Below are 20,910 nucleotides of genomic sequence, written 5' to 3'. Positions count from 1 at the left end.
AATTACGAGAAAATTGCTTAACTTAAAGAAATATATTCTCCTTTTGAAAGCCATCTTTATATAAAAGAATGGAAGAAGTCCAAACTGCATTTTTAGACAAGTATGTTTATCATGAAAATCAGGAGAATTCCAGTAACAATGTCTCAAGAAAGGGAAATAGTAAAATCATAAGAACCTTATGGATATGCTTCGTGATACCAACAAATGAAAAATGTTTTAGATGTTTTTAAACATTTCATATGAACATAAGAATTGCCATAGTGAATCAGACCAGTTGTCCATCTGGTCTACCATCCTGTCTCCTACAGTGGCCTGAACCAGATGTTTCAAAGGAGGCAACAACAAACTCTACAGAAGGTTATAGCCTCGGTCTATCAACCCATGCTAGAGATCAGCTTTTGCCCTGAAATAAATGAATTTCCAAAACTACAATATTTCTTATTAGAAGATTTATCTGGAGTTGCTTGGGTCCTTAAATAAGTTTTCCTTTTCTTCATTTAAATATATTCTTTCTCTACAATATAACTCCCTCCTACCAGACTCCTCCCTTTCTGTTTTATAAGAAAGAATCAAATTCCAAGCACATCCCATTGTCTTGGCATAGCCAAAACCTTACTCTGCTTTTTAGTGATAGAAATGTAGTTGTGTTAGTCTGGTGTAGCTGAAGCAAAATACAGGACTATCTTATAGACTAACTTCAGTTAGTCTATAAGGTGCCACAGGACTCCTTGCCGCTTTTGCAGATTCAGACTAACACGGCTACTCCTCCGATACAGGACTAACAAGATGGTTTATTAGATGATGAGCTTTCGTAGGCCAGACCCACTTCCTCAGATCAAATAGTGGAAGAAAATAGTCACAACCATATATACCAAAGGATACAATTTTAAAAAATGAACACATATGAAAAGGACAAATCAAATTTCAGAACCGACACTTCACCAAAGGATCAATGCCCATAAAACAGATATTAGACAGGATCACAAAGAAAAAACAGTTTCTTGCCATTTCAACCAGAAAGGACATTGTCTCAACGACTTACTCACCTGCATCCTGCTTCAAAGACCTTTCAAATCTGCACTTGAAAGGGAATCCTCTGAACTGTCATTCATGCTAAAATTCGACACTTCACACCTCGGTCTCAACAAACAATCTAGTTATCTTACCCATTACAAAGATAGCTTTCCCAATTATCACCTCTAATATCATTAGCTCACAGACATCTACCTTCCCCCCCCCCCCCCCCCCCCCCCCCGCCATTCCTCTTTGGTTCTGAAATTTGATTTGTCCTTTTCATATGTGTTCATTTATTTAAATTGTATCCTTTGGTGTATATGTGATAGAAATGTAGCCGTGTTAGTCTGGTGTAGCTGAAACAAAATACAGGACTATGTAGCACTTTAAAGACTAACAAGATGGTTTATTAGATGATGAGCTTTCATGGGCCAGACTCACTATTTGATCTGAAAAAGTGGGTCTGGCCCACGAAAGCTCATCATCTAATAAACCATCTTGTTAGTCTTTAAAGTGCTACATAGTCCTGTATTTTGCTTCTGCTTTTTTAGTTATGATAAAAGGAAGCATCATATCAAATTTGGTGGTGCCATTTAGGAAGAGTTCTTGAACAAATGGATTCAAAGACTGATGGACAGACAGACACACACACACACATTTCTAAAATATATAGGAATATTATAACTTCAGACATTCTTATCCATATAAATACCCCATCAGTTTCTGAATCTTAGATACAATATTTTGTTGCAAATGTTTCTGCTGGCTAATTGTGCATTGTGTAAAAACTTTCGTTTTAGCAGTTTTAAGATCCTCGACCTCTTTGGTGCCTCCTTGCTTCCCCTTCTAGCATCTACAGTAGTCTTAATTACAGACAAAAACTTATCTCATTTTTTCACAAATATCATCTGCTTTTTTAAATTGCCTTTGTTCCATCTTTTGCTTTACCCGGTAGTTGTGTATGTTAGGTAGCTCCAGTCATAAGTCTCTGATGTGGTCCTTTGTGTTTGTGAACTCTTTGCTAATTAGTTTTTCAGAAGTCTTCAATGCAGTTCATTTGGCTGTGTATTAAGATTCTGACATTTTTTTTCAGCTGTTAACCTGCTCATTAATCTGCCTGTCCAGTCAAAATTTCAGCATGAAACATGGTCCTCCTCCTAACTCATATTTATCTTTTTTTGTAGTATCATTAAATGTGTAGATGTTTTTATTGGATATTGTAACAAAAACTGTTTAAAATGTAACTTCTTCATGAATACTCAAAAATCACAAAACAGCTCTTACTACTGTGTAAGTCTAAAATTGAAATACATTATAACTATAGCATTTAATGGGAGAAGTTGGTTCAGGGAATATTTTTAATGCAAATTTTTCAGGTGGGCTTAGCCACAGAATACATAGGGGAATTTCTTAATTAGAGCAGCCTGTAATGGCTGAATTAATATTGCCACTTCCCTAAAATAGAATACTTCTACAAGAGGTAGCTCTCAGCCTACCCTACCTCAGAGAATTGAATGCTCTCTGACCAAAGCAGTGGCACTTGAGAGGAGGCAATTTCTTCAAATGAAATAAGTACACGACTTATCAAACTAGAGGTGGTTCTTCCTGAGTGGAGTTCTTTGGAGAAAGGAGGCAACTATCTTATATCTTACATGTGTTGTGTGTGCACGCATGCATATTTTAATATTTTTATTTAAGAACTGTGAGATTGTGTGATTCCTTGTTTTAAAGGTGTAAATTTTTCAGGATTGCTTCTCCCCACAACCTTTGAATTTTTCAACTACATTCTTTGTGATCATTTAACCCAGATTGTTGAGGATATGTGCTTTGCATTCTACGGTCCTTATGGTTTCACGCAGAGTTGATGTGGTTGTGTTCACATCAGGAAGTAACAAAGGCATGTATAATTGATCCCAGGTGATATGCCAAAGTGGGACAGAGCCTTCTTAGCATCTGTGGCTGGCAAAGAGCATTATTCATGGATGCTGTTATGTGAACATTTAGCATTAGCAAATAATCCAGGAGCACTCCTAAACTATGGACTGAACCATCCAATTGTGGCTGTGTATCTTCAAAAGACACTGGACTGGAACTGTAAACTCTGCAAATGCCTTATTTTCTGGGGTGGGGGTGGATGTGTCCAGCTATGAATAGCTGCTTATGTATGGGCTAAAATCTGTTTAGGACAGTGTTCAATTTATATATATGCGTCAAGCAGCTTTAATTTCAAATATTGTTCAATATTTAAACCACAATTTAGGCAAACTTAGTTCCATTTCACACGTTCTGGAGTTATCTGTTGTTCCATGAGTGATTCACGTAGTCATTTTATTTCCTAATTATGTAGAACCCAGTTAACCAAGACAAATTTACCCTTCCTTATAATTACCATCCCTTTTTGCAGGCCAAACTGAGTATGATTAAGCTACGTGCTTCCAACAGTACAGTGACTAGTACTGTCTAAATCACCAAAGTTGTGGTTTCACTTGTATCCAGTTTTCTGATATCTTTTCATCTCTATGCAACCTTATAATCTCTGATTTCTCTTTGGTTGCTCTCCAGGATCAATAGAAATCAACCATATGGGATATCTCATTGTCGTCACCTGTTCTCTCCTTAACTTGTTTTTCTCCCTCATTTAAAAAAAAAGTTCGAAAAGGGAGATGTTTAACTCTTTAGACATGGGACAGGTTGTCAAATACTCAGCAAAATTCATTTCCTATCTTCCAAGCATCTACAAGCAACTTCACAGCTGCCCCTTAAAGCTTTGCTGTATATACTTGGTGATTTGCTACTTGAGTGGTGCATATATTTTATTATTAAATAAAGCTTTAATATATTTCTAACTAAATGTATTGTTCCCCCAAAATGCACACAGTGTGATTTTCATGTTTGATATATTCCACACCTTACGTTCTGTGTCAGTATCGAAACCCACATACAGTAGATTCTTAGAGTTATGAACATTTCAGGAATGGAGGTTCGTAACTCTGAAATGTTCATAATACTGAACAAAATGCTACAGTTCTTCTAAAAGTTTACAGCTGAACACTGACTAATTTCAGCTTTGAATCTTTGTTATGCAGAAGAAAAATACCACTTTTAACCTTCTTAATTTAAATGAAAAAAGCAGTTTTCTTACCTTGTCAAATCTTTTTTAAACTTTTCCTTTTTTTAAACTAGAGTACGTTTAACATGTTTCTGCAATGAATTTGCATTTTTTTCTCTATGCTGATGCCTGATTGTGTATTTCCAGTTCCAAAGGACCAATCAATTTGTAACTGTTGCTTGTAACATTATGATTCTACTGTATTTTACTGAGGCATCTCTTTGTGAAAATTCCTACAGCATTTTATTGGTTTTTCCAGCATCACTAGAATATTTCTTGTTCCTGTTCAGCAGCCCGTCTCCAAAAGAGATCAGTAGCAGAAAAGGAATGCAAGGGAGCCTGCAGGGAAACCACTTAGTCTCCTCCTTCATTCTAGAGGCAACTGAGGTTGAGAGAGCACAAGCCCCTTACCACAGTCAGTTTCCATGCAGTCACCTCATCCTTTACGGTTTCAAAGCCCTTTATGTGAAAGACAGATTTGGGCCATGAATGGATAAGACCCTAAGACTTTAAACCAAATAGCTCAGCACTTTTGATCTTGCTAATTACACTGATGCTGAGTGGCAGCTGAGGCTCCGTAAATGTCAGACCAGTTCTTGCTCAGCTTCCTCTGTAGCACTTCCCACATAGTTTGCTGCTGCTATCTTACACCATAAAGAAAACTTAAAGGAATTTCTGTGGGACACTTATTTAAAAGAGAGAGGAAAAAAATATAGAGGAAAAAATCTACTGTTTTCTGAATTACAACTTTTCAGACGCTGAGGGAGTGGTGCTGATGGACAGCTCCAGCTTATTGCATAGTAACAAGTCTGGGTTTGCTGTCTCAGAGGATTGGGAAACCTTCATTGGAGTCTACTTACTTGTGCTGGGTAAGTAAAAAGCAGGTTTATGCTGCGTTTCAAATTTTATTTTCTGTTGTTTGCTCTGAAGAGAGACATGCAGTCTGCTCATTATGAGTTTGTTGTAAATCAGAATACTTGTGCCTTCTCAAGGGTAAGTTGACTCTTAGGTAATTTGAAAAATTGCAATTATTTAAAAACAAAGGAAGCAGACTTTACCAATCATCATGCTTGTATATTTGTTATCTACAGACTAATTCACAATTTGAAACTCATAATTTATTTATTTATTGTTATTTGTTGCTGCTGTTAAATTTTGTTGGATATATTTCAAGTTGTTTACTTTATCACTATAAAAATCCAGCTAAAAATAAATGAGAAATTAATAGCTTTCAGAAAGTCTGAAAGTCTAATTTAAAAGTGTATTCAGTAGTGTAAAATAGAAACTTGAAATGAGTGGGTAAGGGAATGAAAAGTGAAGACCAGTTCTTTACATTCATGCCCTTCATAGCATGGTGCTACACTGCTGCTTCATAGCATAGTACTACATAGGATTTCACAATAAGAAAATCGAATTTTCTTCCTTTCCCTGAGAATAAGTAGTTATCAAAAACTGCTGGGATTGTTCCACATTATCTGTAACCATCTGGGAGGATTATCAAAAACATCTGTTCTTTTTTGGTCTGGAATACAAGCCACAAACCTACAATACTGTTAAGTAGGAAAGATCTTTGTTTATTGCTGGAGATATGAATCAAACATTTTGGATTCCAAAAGCTTTACTACTAAACCTGAACTGAGTAGTTTTTACATTCTGTTTCAATTATGTACAATAATAGCTACATGCATGAATAGCTTTATAAAATAGCAAACCTAAATCTACTTTAATTCACGGAATGAGTAAAAAAAAATCACAGAAAATAGAACAGGATTTTGAAATTAAGAATAATATACAAGGTCGTCTTCTTCCTATGTAGACTGAATAGAGAAATCTATTCATTGTCTTTAAAAGCACACAGTCTATAATGGTGAATTGGAATTGTAGGATTATTTTCTAACTCAAGATAAATAGTTTCATGTGCAAAATGTGTGTGAAGCCATTGTTTAGTTTACATCATGGCTTCCTCGATGCCAAATATGAATGAGCTAGACTCAAAATGACCTCAAGTAGGCCTTTTAGAATCTTAATTAACTTTGACCTGCCCAATTTTGATCCTGGATTCTTGATATGTATAATATATGTGCCCCTATGGATTCTTTTACCTAGTCTAGCCATAAATACTTTTTAAATGTAGTCTATTTTCATGCCAAAGTTTTCATAACTATTAATGTGTCTTCACTGTCTTCCTTAAACAGAGTAGTGCTGGGGAAACAATCTCTAAAATGTATTAATTTTTGAAGTCCCAAACTGGAACAGTTTTGACAGCCATTTGATCAGGTTTGGGAGAATCACACGCAGGCCATTACACTTGAAGAAACTTTGCAAGCAACAGCAAACAGAGAATTTCTAATTTATGGAAACCCGTATATTCTGCAAAAAAAACCAAAATGTATGCTAAATATTTGGATTTAATTTCCAGCAACAATAATGAAGTAACACTAAAATTGTACCCTTCCTAAAACCCCAACAGTTTCAGACAAGGCCAGAATATGGTATATGTGCCACCATAAATCATGTGATTTAATTTTTCTGAACGGCAACAAGCTGCTAGTTTGACATTCCTCTCCCTTCTCCTATAAACAATATCTTCCCACAGTTACCATATATTATGAGATCCCAATGGAAGGCTGTACTTTCCAGCAATTCTGGGTAGGGGCAACACCACAGTATTTAAAAGTCCAATACATTTGAGTCAAATTTCTAGAAACATTTTTCTCTTTGTATTTTGGGAGAGTGACTGTCTAGACTGATGGCTGATGGAAAGACTTCTCATGCTGTTTCTAGTTTTCTCATAAACTGTTCAAAGTGGCTTTGATTCTTTTATTAAGGTTTTGGAGATGTGAAAAGTCCATTCAGTGTAATTTGCATTGCTGAGTCATAGAATCATAGAATACTAGGACTGGAAGGGACCTCGAGAGGTCATCGAGTCCAGTCCCCTGCCCCCACGGCAGGACCAAATACTCTCTAGACCATCCCTGATAGACATTTATCTAACCTACTCTTAAATATCTCCAGAGATGGGGATTCCACAACCTCACTGGGTAATTTATTCCAATGTTTAACTACCCTGACAGGAACTTTTTCCTAATGCCCAACCTAAACCTGCCTTGCTGCAGTTTAAGACCATTGCTTCTTGTTCTATCCTCAGAGGCCAAGATGAACAAGTTTTCTCCCTCCTCCTTATAACACCCTTTTAGATACCTGAAAATGGCTATCATGCCCCCCTCAATCTTCTCTTTTCTAAACTAAATAAACCCAATTCTTTCAGCCTTCCTTCATAGGTCATGTTCTCTAGACCTTTAATCATTCTTGTTGCTCTTCTCTAAACCCTCTGCAATTTCTCCACATCTTTCTTGAAATGCGGTGCCCAGAACTGGACACAATATTCCAACTGAGGCCTAATCAGCGCAGAGTAGAGCGGAAGAATGACTTCTCGTGTCTTGCTCCCCACAAACCTGTTAATGCATCCCAGAATCATGTTTGCTTTTTTTGCAACAGCATCACACTGCTGACTCAAATTCAGCTTGTGGTCCACTATAACCCCTAGATCCCTTTCTGCCATACTCCTTCCTAGACAGTCACTTCCCATTCTGTATGTGTGAAACTGTGATTGTTCCTTTCTAAGTGGAGCACTTTACATTTGTCTTTATTAAACTTCATCCTGTTTACTTCAGACCATTTCTTCAATTTGTCCAGATCATTTTGAATTATGACTCTATCCTCCAGAGCAGTCGCAATCCCTCCCAGCTTGGTATCATCTGAAAACTTAATAAGTGTACTTTCTATGCCAATATCTAAATCGTTGATGAAGATATTGAACCGAGCCGGTCCCAAAACAGACCCCTGCAGAACCCCACTTGTTATACCTTTCCAGCAGGCTTGTGAACCATTAATAACTACTCTCTGAGTATGGTTATCCAGCCAGTTATGTACCCACCTTATAGTAGCCCCATCTAAGTTGTATTTGCCTAGTTTATTGATAAAAATATCATGCAATACCGTATCAAATGCCATACTAAAGTCTAGGTATACCACATCCACTGCTTCTCCCTTATCCACAAGACTTGTTATCCTATCAAAGAAAGCTATCAGATTGGTTTGACATGACTTGTTCTTTACAAATCCATGCCGGCTGTTCCCTATCACCTTGCCACCTTCCAAGTGTTTACAGAGGATTTCCTTAATTACTTGCTCCATTATCTTCCCTGGCACAGAAGTTAAACTAACTTCTTGTTCAACCTTCTGAAATAAAAAGTCTCCAATGCAGTCCAAGAACTTATTGGAAAGTCTGTGCCCTGCTGTGTTATTTTCCCAACATGTATCTGGATAGTTGAAGTCCCCCATCACCACCAAATCTTGGACTTTGGATTATATTGTTAGTTGTTTAAAAAAAGTCTCCAGATAACTCCTCTCTGAACATTTTCAATGTTACAAAAAAGCTTTTTTTTTAGCAACAGTGAATTCTCTGCTCCATAAATGTAGAAATTGGAAATACAGTGTTGGCAATTTGTTATGCTTCTGTTCCTTAATTCCTGGACAAGATCTTGGATCAATTGCTATTTTGTTTGTGAATCTGAAAAACAGGCTGTTCTTCTAGTGCTTGCTCATGTCCATTTCACAACAGGTGTACGTGCTTGTTGCATACATTGGTGCCAGAAGTTTTTCCCCTACCAGTATCCATAGAGCACCTCTATCGGCCCCTGGATTGGTATCTTCATAGCACAGTTAAAAGGGGCTCTGCGTATTCTCCCTACCCTCACAAGAGCCAGAACTCTACCACATAGCAAAGATCTAGCCTTAATGCAATACAATATGATGTGTATTAATTAATTAACATGGAATTTAAATAATACAAAAAAAATCTGTTAAAAGAATCTGTGATAGACTGCTGGCTAAGCCAGAGCTCTGTCACTACAAACTAGCTGAAAAGGGCAATGGAAACCAGCTGATCAAGACAATGCTTGAGGGTCTAATGGGAAGCAGCTGTAGGCCTCATTAGCTAGAGGGCTAGATAAGACAGCCAGAGGGGAAGTGAAAGGGGAGGAGCCAGAGAGTGGCTGTATGTGCTCCCCAACCAACCAGAGAGGCTAGCTGAGTTTGCTGCAAACATAAAAGCTCTGTAAATAGAAGGTGGTGCGAAATTAGTACTGACAATAAAAGGCACAGCTGATTGCACCAGAAAGGGCCTCCGGTTGATTTGTGGACAACGAAAGGGTCCCCCGTTAGCTGAGCTCCCTGTCTGCACAGGAGTTCTGAACCTCTGAGCTTGGTTCAGAAAACAGCTGCACAGCCACGCAGCTTACAGGGAACTTAGCTGGGAAGATGTGTGCACTATTGGAAACTCCCAAAAGCACAGAGATCTTAGGAAGATTAGTCTGACCACATTGTCTGCTTGAGTCTCTTGACTTTTCATCACAAATTGTAAATTCATTTGGAGATTATTTGCAATGAAGATTTAATTTACTAATTGCAGCCACCTGAGACTCTCTCTGCTCTTGTCAGACTTCTGGAAATTCCTTCCATTATTGTTCAATATATTTCTTACCTGTTCTGTCACAGTCATTATCCTGTAGTTCAAAACTGATGGGACTCCAAGTCAATGATAAAACTTAATGAATGAGATGAGTCAATGACATGCCCCTGTTTTCCCTGCAAAAAGGAAGTGCAAAATACCAATTAACATTTGTTTCAAATTGTTCTCCAGTTGTCCTACAGAACTTACTTTTAATTGCACAGGTTGGCTTTCTTGGCTTGGCAATGGAGTGGTGATCTTCATCTTGTACAACCAACGACATTCCCTGGATCCTCAGGACTATCTCACCTTCAATCTTGCAGTCTCAGATGCAGGCATTTCTCTATTTGGCTATTCAAGGGGCATTGTAGAGCTGTTTAATATTCTGAGAGATGACGGCTTTCTAATCACTTCAGTATGGACATGCAAGGTAACTGCATTATTTACAGTTCCAGAGTCTTAATCTTTTACTGAACACCGGGAGCCTAATCTAGTGACAGGAGAATGTAAGGATTTCTATTAAAAAAATTAATTTGGTAATTGGGTTTATTTTAGTCTTGCTGCTGGATTTTTCCTGTGGGAAAAAAATAATAATCCTTTTCAATTGCTGTCCTTAAGCAAGATGTTTCTGTGCATGCAAGAACATAGTTAACCTAGAATCAGTGTGAATATTTAAAATAATCTTACAAAATCCTGTAGAAAATACTCATTAGGAACGTACTCAATATTAATACTCAGTGTCGTGTTTTTTTCTGTGTGTTCTACCTTTGAGATATGCCCTTTATGCCAGGAATTTGGATTTTTTTTCTCCTTCTCTCCACCCCTTTTTGTTGTCAGATGGATGGATTTATAATACTCTTTTTTGGTCTAATCAGTATTCATACTCTGACAGCCATCAGTGTCATCAGATACATTAAAGGATGCCAGCCTCACCAAGGTATGTTAGCTTCTCTGACAAATATACACCTCACATGTATATTTTTATTAAATGTGTTGACAATATTATATACTTGATATAATTAAAATCAAGCCTAAGAATTAAATTGAAAATGTATGAACAGTTGTCTTTTTTATCTTGTTTAAACTCACATTTCCAGTATAATTTGAGATGCATTCATTAACATACTAAGCTTTGTTCTTTTATGAAAATCTAAACATTGTCCCACTGCTGAAAAACACTTTTTATAGGAGATATGGTAGCAACAGCTATGTTGAGTTGTGTGTGTGTTTTTGACCATGAATCCCAGATTTTCCAGGGAGATTAATTTAGTTATCTTTTACCTACAGCTCACAAAATTGATAGAAAAAATACTACCTTGACTTTGATTGTGATATGGGCAACTGCTCTTTTCTGGGCCAGTGCACCACTTCTAGGGTGGGGTAGCTATACAGGTGAGTGTTCATTTCTACAGAATTTCCAAATGGAGAAAAATTTTATATAGCATGTGTGTCCACTAAAAACAGTAGTAATCATTGTGCAACTCTACAGAATGTTACTGGACTGTGTGAGAATGAATAACCAGGTAATACTGAAACCAATAGTTAATTTATTTTCTCAATGCCACATTCCTTTGATAGTTAAGCAGTGTGCTTAATGAATAGAAAAACAAGGAATTAATATACATTTCTGTACGTAATAGTTTATTCATAAAGTCAGATGTGTCTGAATCTCATTTGGAAGAAGTCCCCTTTAGAACAGTCTGGTAGTTTGAACTTAATTTATGCCCACTTTAAGGCATTGGCTAGAATGGAGTACATACTGCCTTAGTGTAAATTAGAATTTTGTTTTCCAAAAAGTTTGTTAATATTAAAAAATAATATAGTCTGTATATCTTAAATGGGGAATCAATTTTGTTTTAAATAGTCACCAAGCATAAAAGTGAGGAAAACATAGCTTTTCTTGTATATGCCTCTATAAAGGCTTTGTAAAGAGCACATCAGTTTAATCCATAATTGTTTCACATAAAAAGATTTTCATCATACTTACTTATGTTCAATTTTTCCAGATCACAAATATGGAACATGTGAAATAGACTGGATCAAGGCAACATTCTCTGTTGTCTATAAGTCTTATGTGATTGGAGTCTTCATATGTGGCTTCTTTATTCCTGTCTCCATCATAATTTTCTGTTACATGTCAATAATAAAGGCTGTTAAATCAAGTCATAGGACTACAAGAGGTAAACAAATTAGCCAAAGGCAGCAGCACATGGAACGAAATATTACACAGGTAAAAGATAAATCTTTGCCTACAATATAGAATGTTACATGCATATTTTATGTAATTTAATTTTTAGAACAAATGCTAGATTTGACAGAAAAGAAAACCAAAATCCTTTTAACAATTCTGCAACAGGCACACCACTGGTATTGCAATTTTACCACATTTCCCTACCGACATACAATAATCTTTTTAAAGATGAGAGGACAGTTGGTCTCATTGCTCATTCATTTTTCAGTCATCTTCCTGAGTCTGCCAATACGGTTATTAATGAGTACAAGTTGTGACATACTCCTCTCAGCAACACAAATTGAAACCACTACCTCATTTCACGTAGACTGTTGAGCAGACCTGATTTCCATTGACTCAGATCAGTTTTGAACTGGTGACCTAGATGGGAGGTAGATAATTATTAAACCCCCTAAGCCAGCCAATTCCTAACATTTACAGTGTTTGTAAATGACACAAATGAAATAGTGTCTTCCTTATATATTAGAAATACATACATTCGGTTTGAGTTTGAAATGGAAATAGGAGACAGACATGTTGAAAATCTCTGGATAAAAATAAATGGGGTAAAACATGAATAATATCATGATAGGGGTCTACTAACAGACCACCTCACCAGGAAAAAGAGATGGATGAGGTTTTCTAAAACAACAAAACTATCTCAAGCATAATCATCCCAATCCTTGATGGTGATGAAGGATTTCAACTACCCAGACATCTGCTGTGAAAATAACACAGCGGGGCACAGATTATCCAACAAATTCTTGGAGTGTATTGGAAATAATTTTTTATTTTACAAGGTGGAGAAAGCTGGTAGGGCAAAGGCTTTTCTAGATCTTATTTTGATGAATAAGGACTAACTGGCTGAGAAATTTGAAAGTGAAAGGTAGCTTGAGTGAAATGGTAAAATCATGAAATAAGAGTTCTTGATTCTAAGGTATGGTGTAAGGGAAAACATAATACAGATAATAGATTTCAAGAAGGCAGACTTCAACAACCTCAATGAGTTGATTAGTAAAATCCCATATGAAGCAGTTCTAAGGGGGGAAAATAGTTCAAGAGAGTTGACAGTTTTTCAAAGACATTATTAAGGACACAAGAGCAAAGTGTCCCACTATTCAGGAGAGAGAAGTAGTATGGCAAGAAACTGTACCTGGCTTACTCAGATCTTCAGTGATCTGAATCTAAAAAAAAGGGTCCTACAAAATGTGGAAACTAGATCAAATTACAAAGGATGACTATAAATAGAATAACACAAATGTGTAGGCTCAAAATTAGAAAGGCCAACGCACAAAACGAGATTAAATTCTCTTGAGACATAAAGGGTAGCAGGAAGAATTTCTACAAATACATTTTAAGCAAAAGGGAGACCAAACACAAGTATACACATTATTAAATTAAATGGGAAAAAAACCATAACAGAAAATGTGGAAATGGCAGAAGTGCTAAATGAATTTTTGTATCAGTTTTCATTAAAAATGTTAGTAAGAATTGGACATGTAATATGGCAAATGCCAGTGAAAATGAGGTTAGATCGGGGTGGGCAAAAGCCTCTTAGTGGGCCAGATGCAGCCCACCTAGGGCTTTGAGCTGGCCTGCACAGCAGTTCCAGGTCCCACTCCCTAGCCCATTGCATGGGGGCCAGAGATGTGCGAGCCCTTTTAACTGCTCCTGTTTAAAGGGCTCGCACCTTTTCCACTCCTGTTGGGCAACGTAGTGCCTGGCAGCTGCAGGGAAGGTGTGATCCCTTTAAATAGAAGTAGTTGAAAGGGCTCACGGGTCCTGGCTCCCTGGCAACGCACTAGTGATGTCAGAGCTACAAGCTCTTTAATTAGAAGCATTAGGCTGTTGCCTAGACACCAGGATGTGCGAGCCTTTTCAACTGTTTCTATTTAAAGGGCTTACACCTTCCTCACAGTTGCCAGGCAAAGTGTTGTGGGTGTGAGCCATTTAAATAAAAGCAGTTAAAAGGGCTTGCAAGTCCCAGCTCCTTAGCAATGTGCTAGTGGTACCAGGAGCTACAACCCTTTTAACTGCTTCTATTTAAAGGGCTCATGCCTGGGTTGCCTGGCAGTCACCCAGTAGGTGCAAGCCCTCTGGGAGCCAGGGACGCGCAGGCCCTTTCAGCTGCTTCTATTTAAAGGACTCTCACTCTCAACAGCCCCAGGGAAGGCACAAGCCCTTTAAATAGAAGCAATTGAAAGGGCTCTAGCATCCTCAGCTCCCAGGCAATGTGCTGGCAACAAGACCTTTAAATAGCAAGAATTGAAAGGGCTCGCAGCTCCCGTCCCCCATGAACATGATGCCTGGGAGCTGCAGAGGAAGCTCAAGCCCTTTCAACTCCTGCTATTTAAAAGCACTCTTCTTCCACCCGATGCTCTGCCCCTCCCGTCCAAGACTCGGCCTCTTCTGGGGTGGCCCACAACCATTACAAAAATATTTGATGTGGCCCTCCTTCAAAAATTATTGCCCACCCCCGGTTAGATGTACACATTTACATTTCAACGTTCTACTCTAACCTAATGTAACAGCCCACTTGTCGTTTATGTGACTTACCAACAAGTCTTTAAAGGTCTACCCTGGGTCAGTCAGCCTATGAGCTGATTAAACCTTTCTAGCTATGACTAATATTTCAATCAGATAAGGTCAAGCTGGAAAAGAGCAATTACAGTGCCAATCTACAAAACAGGAAAGAAGGAGAAACCAGGGAATTACAGCCCACTCAGCTTAACTTCTGTTCCTGGATAGATAAAGGAGCAAAATAATTAAGCAATTAGTTTGCAAACACCTAGAAAATAATAAGATAAGTAACAGCCAGCATGGATTTGTCAACAATGAATTGTCAGACCAACCTAATAACTTTCTTTGACAAAGTAACAAGGTTTGTAAATGGGGGAAGAATTAGATGTGGTATCTTTTGACTTTAGGAAGTCTTTTGATACTGTCTCACATACCCTTCTCATTATCTAAGTAGTGAAATACTTCCTAGAGGAAGCTATTATAACCATTTGCAGAGAGCAGCTGTCAGTGGTTCACACTCAAAATGAAAGGGCATAGCTAATGGAGTCCCTCTGTCCACCTCTATTCAATATCTTTGTCAATAATTTAGACCAATGGGGTTCTATGTTTGGCCCATGAGACATTTTGTTTACCATTGCCCACACACACAGGGTTCTCAGATTCTGCTGGTTTCCATCCACATAAGTTTTTTCCTATTGGTATTACTAACGTGACACACCTGTAAAGCAAGGTCATGTGAAGTGAAGTTTGTGCTGATTGCACATAACAGTGACTGGGAGAGCCATGTACTCCCTCTGCATCTGATCAAAGCACTGCTATGTTTCAGTTGGCATGCCCTGCAAATTTTAGGTATGCAAATGCAGTTTGCAAAACTACCCGATGAGAGAAACTGTCCTGGTTACAACAATCTTGTGGCCACTGGGATGAAGGAGGACCACTCATGTGGCCCACTCACCAGCAAGTTTCCCATCACAAATTTAGATAATGGTATAGAGAGTACACTTATAAATGTTGTGAACAATACTAAACTGAGAGGGGCTACAAGTGCTTTCGAGGACAGGATTATAATTCAAAATTATCGGATAAATGGACTGAGGTAAATAAGATGGAATTCAATAAGGACAAATGCAAAGAACTAAATTTAGGAAGGAACAATTATACACATACAAAATGGGAAATGACTGCATAGGAAAGAGTACTTCAGAAAGGCTTTTAGGGGTCATAGTGTATCACAAGCAAAATATGGGTAAACAGTGTGGAACAGTGTTGCCAAAACAACATTGTGGCATTTTAGCAGGGAATGTTGTAAGCAAGACATTAGAAATCATTCTTCCCTTTTCCATACACTGATTAAGTCTCAGCTGGAATATTGTGTTCAGGTCTGGGTGCCAGATTAAAGGTGTAGCAAACAACCTATGAGGGAAGATTAAAAATACTAGGTTTGTTTAGTCTGGAGAAGACAGAGGGGGGATATAACAGTTTTCAAGTAGATAAAAGGTTGTTAGAAGGAGGAGGAAGAGAAATAGTTCTCGTTAACCTCTGAGGTTAGGATAAGAAGAAATAGGCTTAAATTGCAATAAAGATGGTCTAGGTTGGACATTGGGAAAAACTTCCCAACTGTCAGGATGATAAATCACTGGAATGAATTGCCTGGGAGGCTGGAGATTTTTAAAAGCAACTTAGACATACAACCGTCAGGGATGGTCTAGCCATGACAGGAGGGGACTGCATTAGATGACTTCTCAAGGTCCCTTCCAGTCTTTTGAATCTATTATTCTAGCTATATGTTTGGCTTCCCCATTCAATACATACTATATTTGCTATCAATCACTTGCCACCATGTTCAAGTGAGTTCTTCAAAAGCAGAAATTATGAAGTTAACACTGGACTATGAGGAAGATATGCAAGTTTTCCACAAAAGCATGGAATCTCTGGATTGGTAGGTATACAAAACTGGGTACATTCTCCATTCTCCTGGATTTATATCACCAACAGTCTGGAAGCTACCGTTGTGATGTAGTAAATAGTGCCAAGGGTAGTAGGTGCAGATAAGATTGAATCCCACAACCAAAAATAAGAAATATCAGAAAAAACGACGACACTTATTTTGTAGAGTTTGTATGGAGGCTTAACATGTACTGGCCCACAAATTTAATCATAAGATCCCACAGCACTTCTCTGGCTATGAAGATTATACATAAACAGTAATAATGTATTTCTATAGAAACATCCCCTGCAAAACTAGCGTATGCTTCTTGTGTGTCTAAACTACACCCCTCTGCTGACAGAGGAATACAGGATCTCCCCGCTGTCAGCAGAGCCGCGGCTAGACTTTACTTTCACTTTCGAAAGGGCGCTTGATTGGCACAGTGCCCGAACGTGAGTATGCAAATGAAGCCCGGGATATTTAAATCCCAGGCTCATTTGCACTTTCGAAGTGCTTGATTTGCATCCTGCTGTTGGCAGAGGGATGCAGTCTGGAGGTAGCCCAAGAGCTATCTTGATCCCTATGGTAACAGAGAATATTGAGGCTTTTTTGCAGGTGTACTTTTTCTTTTGCCACTTGAGGCCATGACAAATGGCAGAAGTAATGGTGACAGGCTATACAATCTAGGGAACAAAGAGTTCTGAAGGAACCAGTCAGTCTTCAGGAAGGTCAGGCACAAGGAAGAAAAGATAGAAACAAGAAAAATGGAAAAAAGCACCCTAATTTGAGAATCTGCCATTTCATCAATGGTAGCAGTGAAACTGGAACTATATACCACAGAATGGCCGTGGTTCATATCAAATGTTCCAGCTGCCTCTCTCATTGGTATGGCCAAGACCAACCCAAATGCACCTTCAAGATGGGAGCAGGTACAAACACATGACAACTAAATTTTGATTTTTTTAAACTAATCTTTAGTAAACGTCATCCCCCAAATAATCATATATCATAGCATATATAATTTAATAAATTAACTAGGGGGCTGCACCCTCTGCTTGCTATGCTTACCTACATCCATTCTCTCTGGCCACTTTCATTTTCCATTTTGCTGTTGACGCTGAGTATGCTGATGATGTGATGACATCATTCTGTCACCCAGCAGGAACATTCAGCCATCTAGCAGAAAAAACTTTTTTATATATAGAGAGAAATAATAATAATGAATAATAAAGCTAGATATCCTTGAAGACAAGGAGCAAGGGTAGAAAAAAATCAAGACCCTCTTCTATTGGTGTGACTGTTAAAATAAGGAAACCTCCATCTGGGTAATATCTTAGATAGTATGATGCTGACCATACTAAAAATCCATAAATTAACTAAATGTCTTGGAAATTTTAAATTATATTTCATTTCTTTGATGCAAAGAGCTCTTTATGAATGGGCATTTCTAACCTACCCAGCCTCTGAAAATTCATGTATTTCAGGTTCAAATTAGACTTTTCAATGTTTTTTGTACTTGATTAAAGATTTGCTTTGCTCTTATTGCCACCACATTGCATGTTCTTATAATCTCTGAGACATTTCTCAAATAATGACGACAATTTGCTGGCCGTACATCATTTCAGTCAACCAAAAAAGTCTCCATCATACAGGTTTTGTTTTATTATTTTCATTCTCTTAGATCACTTTGATTATGAAATATAGTATCTGTAAAAGAAATACCTGGTACATTTGAATACTCACATAAGTCTATTAAGTCCATGTACTTTGTAACCATGTCAATGGTGTTCTACCTAACTGATACATAAAGGGAGAATTATTGTGATGGAAGCTTTTTTCTTATACAGGCAGTCCCCGGGTTACATGGATCCGACTTACATCGGATCCCTACTTACAAATGGGGTGAGGCAACCCCGCACTAGCTGCTTCCCCCCAGCAGACCAGGGAGACGCGAAGCTAGTGCCTCCTCCTCCTCCCCCCAGCAGACCAGGGAGACGCAGAGCGACTTTTCTCAGCAGACACCTCAGCTTGACAATAAAGGACTGAGGGAAGTGACGTGTGAGAGAATAAAACAGCTCTGGAGAAATGTTTGGCTAGAGTTTCCCCTACAATATGTACCAGTTCCGACTTACATACAAATTCAACTTAAGAACAAACCTACAGTCCCTATCTTGTACGTAACCCGGGGACTGCCTGTACATTGAAGTTTACACTTAATTTGTCGTCTTTTTTCCAGACCCATTTTCCAGTTAATGAATGACCAAAATTATAGTCCAATTGTGTTTGTAGGAGACTCAGATACTCTTCCATAGCTTTTTAATTGATTGTGCTTAGCTGAGAGAAAGAGAGGCAGAATCTTCCTTTAATTTTGGTATATAAGGGTTATGGCTTTATTAAAATGCCTTTTGGCTAATTAGGTATTTTAGTAGTTACAAAATGCAGAAGAGGTTCCAAAAGCTGAAATAGTTCTAAAATCATGACATACAGACGTGCTGTTTTGAAGCTCTCATGTTCTTTTTCCTTCTTAGGTATCATTTGTAATTTGTTTTGCCTTTTTCCTGGCTTGGTCTCCATATGCAGTCATCTCTATGTGGTCAGCATGTGGGTTTCAAGTGCCAACACTCGCCAATATCCTAGCCAGCCTTTTTGCCAAATCTGCCAGTTTTTACAATCCATTCATCTACATGGGCATGAGCTGTAAATTCCGTAAAGACATCAGAAACCTTTTCCAGTGTCTCAGCCGAAACAAGGACTCAAGTCTACAGATGCCAGTATTGATATTCAATCAAAGAAATGAGGCAGCTGTGCTCCTAAACCTACAGAGAGATTTTGTGTCCAAAGTTTATGAGGCTGAAGCACCAGGCTTAGAAATGGATTCAGTGCCCAGAGATAATCATTTGGCACAGGAGAACCCTACATTTTGTTCTCCTGTTTCTAACCAACTTACCACTTTTGAAATAAAACCAGTTCAAAGGAAACAGAGTGGATCAGGATGACTCTGATCTGGAGAAGGTGAAATAAGGACTACTTCTTTCACTGAAGATTAGATTTCCACAGCAAATGACCTTTGTCCCTTGTCCTCATCAATCAGCTAATATTTCACATATATTTAAAACTTCTCATGTACAATTTTCCAAATACTATAAAAAAGTAGCAAAATTGAAAATTGGTTCATGAAGCCTAGTTTTCTCCTTTAAAAAAAATAATAGCACATTACTATAATTAAGGTATTTGTTTATTCCTGGCAAATTGTGACTGTCAATGAATATGTCCTGTAAATTGATCCCAATTCTATTCCTATTTTATTGTATTCCTTTTTTTCCCCTCTGTGGTATGATTACATACTGGTCCAGAACCCAGGATCTTACTGTATATAGCCTAAGACTAGTGCTAAATATGCTGAGCTCTGCTAGAAGCCAGTGACAGGCCAAGATCCACTATCTCCTAAACTGCCACAGGGAGACACATGTTTTGTACTACTCCACAAAGATGAAGATGAAGATTTTCAGTGAAATATAAAGTGGATTTTACTAGCCTCACAGGTCAAGATCATTGCACATTCCATCTTAGATATGTTGCTACACAGTTTACAAGAATTTTCCTAATAAGGGACCCAGAGCTGATCCTTCACTGCCCTAAACCCAGCCCCATATATGCCTCCTTCCACCACCTCTCCAACACCCATCCCTGTGCTGTCCTCATCTTGCACCCAGCCCTGAGTACTTACCCAGAAAGGCAAAAGAGCTCCATTCCAATCATGGGCCAACTAGTTCTATGAGCCCCAGATCCTCACCTCTTCGTGAATTTCCACTTTTTCAAGAAGTACCAAAAAACTGGATCCTGCCCTTCTGGAGAGTAGCACCTTGGTACCCCATCTCTGCTTTTCCCTAGGAATTGGGGCATCAGAAGAACCACAAAGGGAGGAGGCAAGTAGGAAGTCAAAGTTGTAATGCCAATTGGCATCATGATTGTGGAGCAGCTGGACCAAATTTCCAGGTCCAGTTAGAAGTCAAGGGGAAGGTAGTGCTCTCTGTCTCATCCTCATTGCACCCCTACTTGGTATTTAAATATGATTATTTTGTAACCTTTGGTGTCTCAGAAACCACTCCCTGAAAGCCCTGACGCCTCACAATCCATTTTTAGAGTGTCTAAATATTAGTTTAACTCATTAGCAGACCATAGAATAATAGAGCTGGAAGAGACCTCAGGAGGTCATCAAGTCCAACTCCCTGCCCAAGGCAGGACCAATCCCAACTAAATCAACCCAGCCAGGGCTTTGTCAAGCCGAGACTTAAAAACCTCTAGGGATGGAGATTCCACCACCTCCCTAGGTAACCCATTCCAGTGCTTCACCATCCTCTTAGTGAAATAGACCTAGACCTCCCCCACTGTAACTTGAGACCATTGCTCCTTGTTCTGCCGTTGGTCACTACTGTGAACAGCCTTTCTCCATCCTCTTTGGAACCTCCCTTCAGGAAGTTGAAGGCTGCTGTCAAATCCCCCCTCACTCTTCTCTTGTGCAGACTAAACAAACCCAAATCCCTCAGTCTCTCCTCATGGCTGCCCAAATCATGTTGTCTTTGAAGTGAGGAAGAAAG

The 20,910-nt window shown here is 38.4% G+C and overlaps 1 protein-coding gene and 1 long non-coding RNA gene across 2 annotated transcripts; one reads left to right on the top strand and one right to left on the bottom strand.

Moving 5' to 3' along the window:
- Positions 1-1,512: 1,512 nt before the first annotated feature.
- LOC102461144 (opsin-5-like) lies at positions 1,513-20,150 on the top strand. The gene is made up of 6 exons (XM_006116384.4): positions 1,513-4,992; positions 9,860-10,065; positions 10,473-10,572; positions 10,923-11,027; positions 11,642-11,865; positions 18,841-20,150. The coding sequence occupies exons 1-6, from the start codon at positions 4,899-4,901 to the stop codon at positions 19,306-19,308; spliced, it is 1,197 nt and encodes a 398-aa protein (XP_006116446.2). The 5' UTR covers positions 1,513-4,898; the 3' UTR covers positions 19,309-20,150.
- On the bottom strand, positions 6,386-11,752 carry LOC112544691 (uncharacterized). The gene is made up of 3 exons (XR_003088020.2): positions 11,623-11,752; positions 9,669-9,772; positions 6,386-6,493 (listed from the first exon to the last, which is right to left on the bottom strand). It is a non-coding gene; the product is annotated as an uncharacterized LOC112544691 (long non-coding RNA).
- Positions 20,151-20,910: the final 760 nt, after the last annotated feature.

The sequence above is a fragment of the Pelodiscus sinensis genome, chromosome 4 (assembly GCF_049634645.1).
Source record: "Pelodiscus sinensis isolate JC-2024 chromosome 4, ASM4963464v1, whole genome shotgun sequence".
Taxonomy (NCBI): domain Eukaryota; kingdom Metazoa; phylum Chordata; order Testudines; family Trionychidae; genus Pelodiscus; species Pelodiscus sinensis.
Note: the sequence above shows the minus strand (reverse complement) of the source record. Positions and strands in the feature narration are given on the sequence as shown.

Coding starts and splice junctions, on each gene's coding strand:
- LOC102461144 (XM_006116384.4), top strand. CDS start 4,899: ATGGACAGCTCCAGCTTATTGCATAGTAACAAGTCTGGGTTTGCTGTC. Junction 11,028..11,641: donor AGGGTGGGGTAGCTATACAG/GTGAGTGTTCAT, acceptor CAATTTTTCCAG/ATCACAAATATGGAACATGT. Junction 11,866..18,840: donor TGGAACGAAATATTACACAG/GTAAAAGATAAA, acceptor TTTCCTTCTTAG/GTATCATTTGTAATTTGTTT.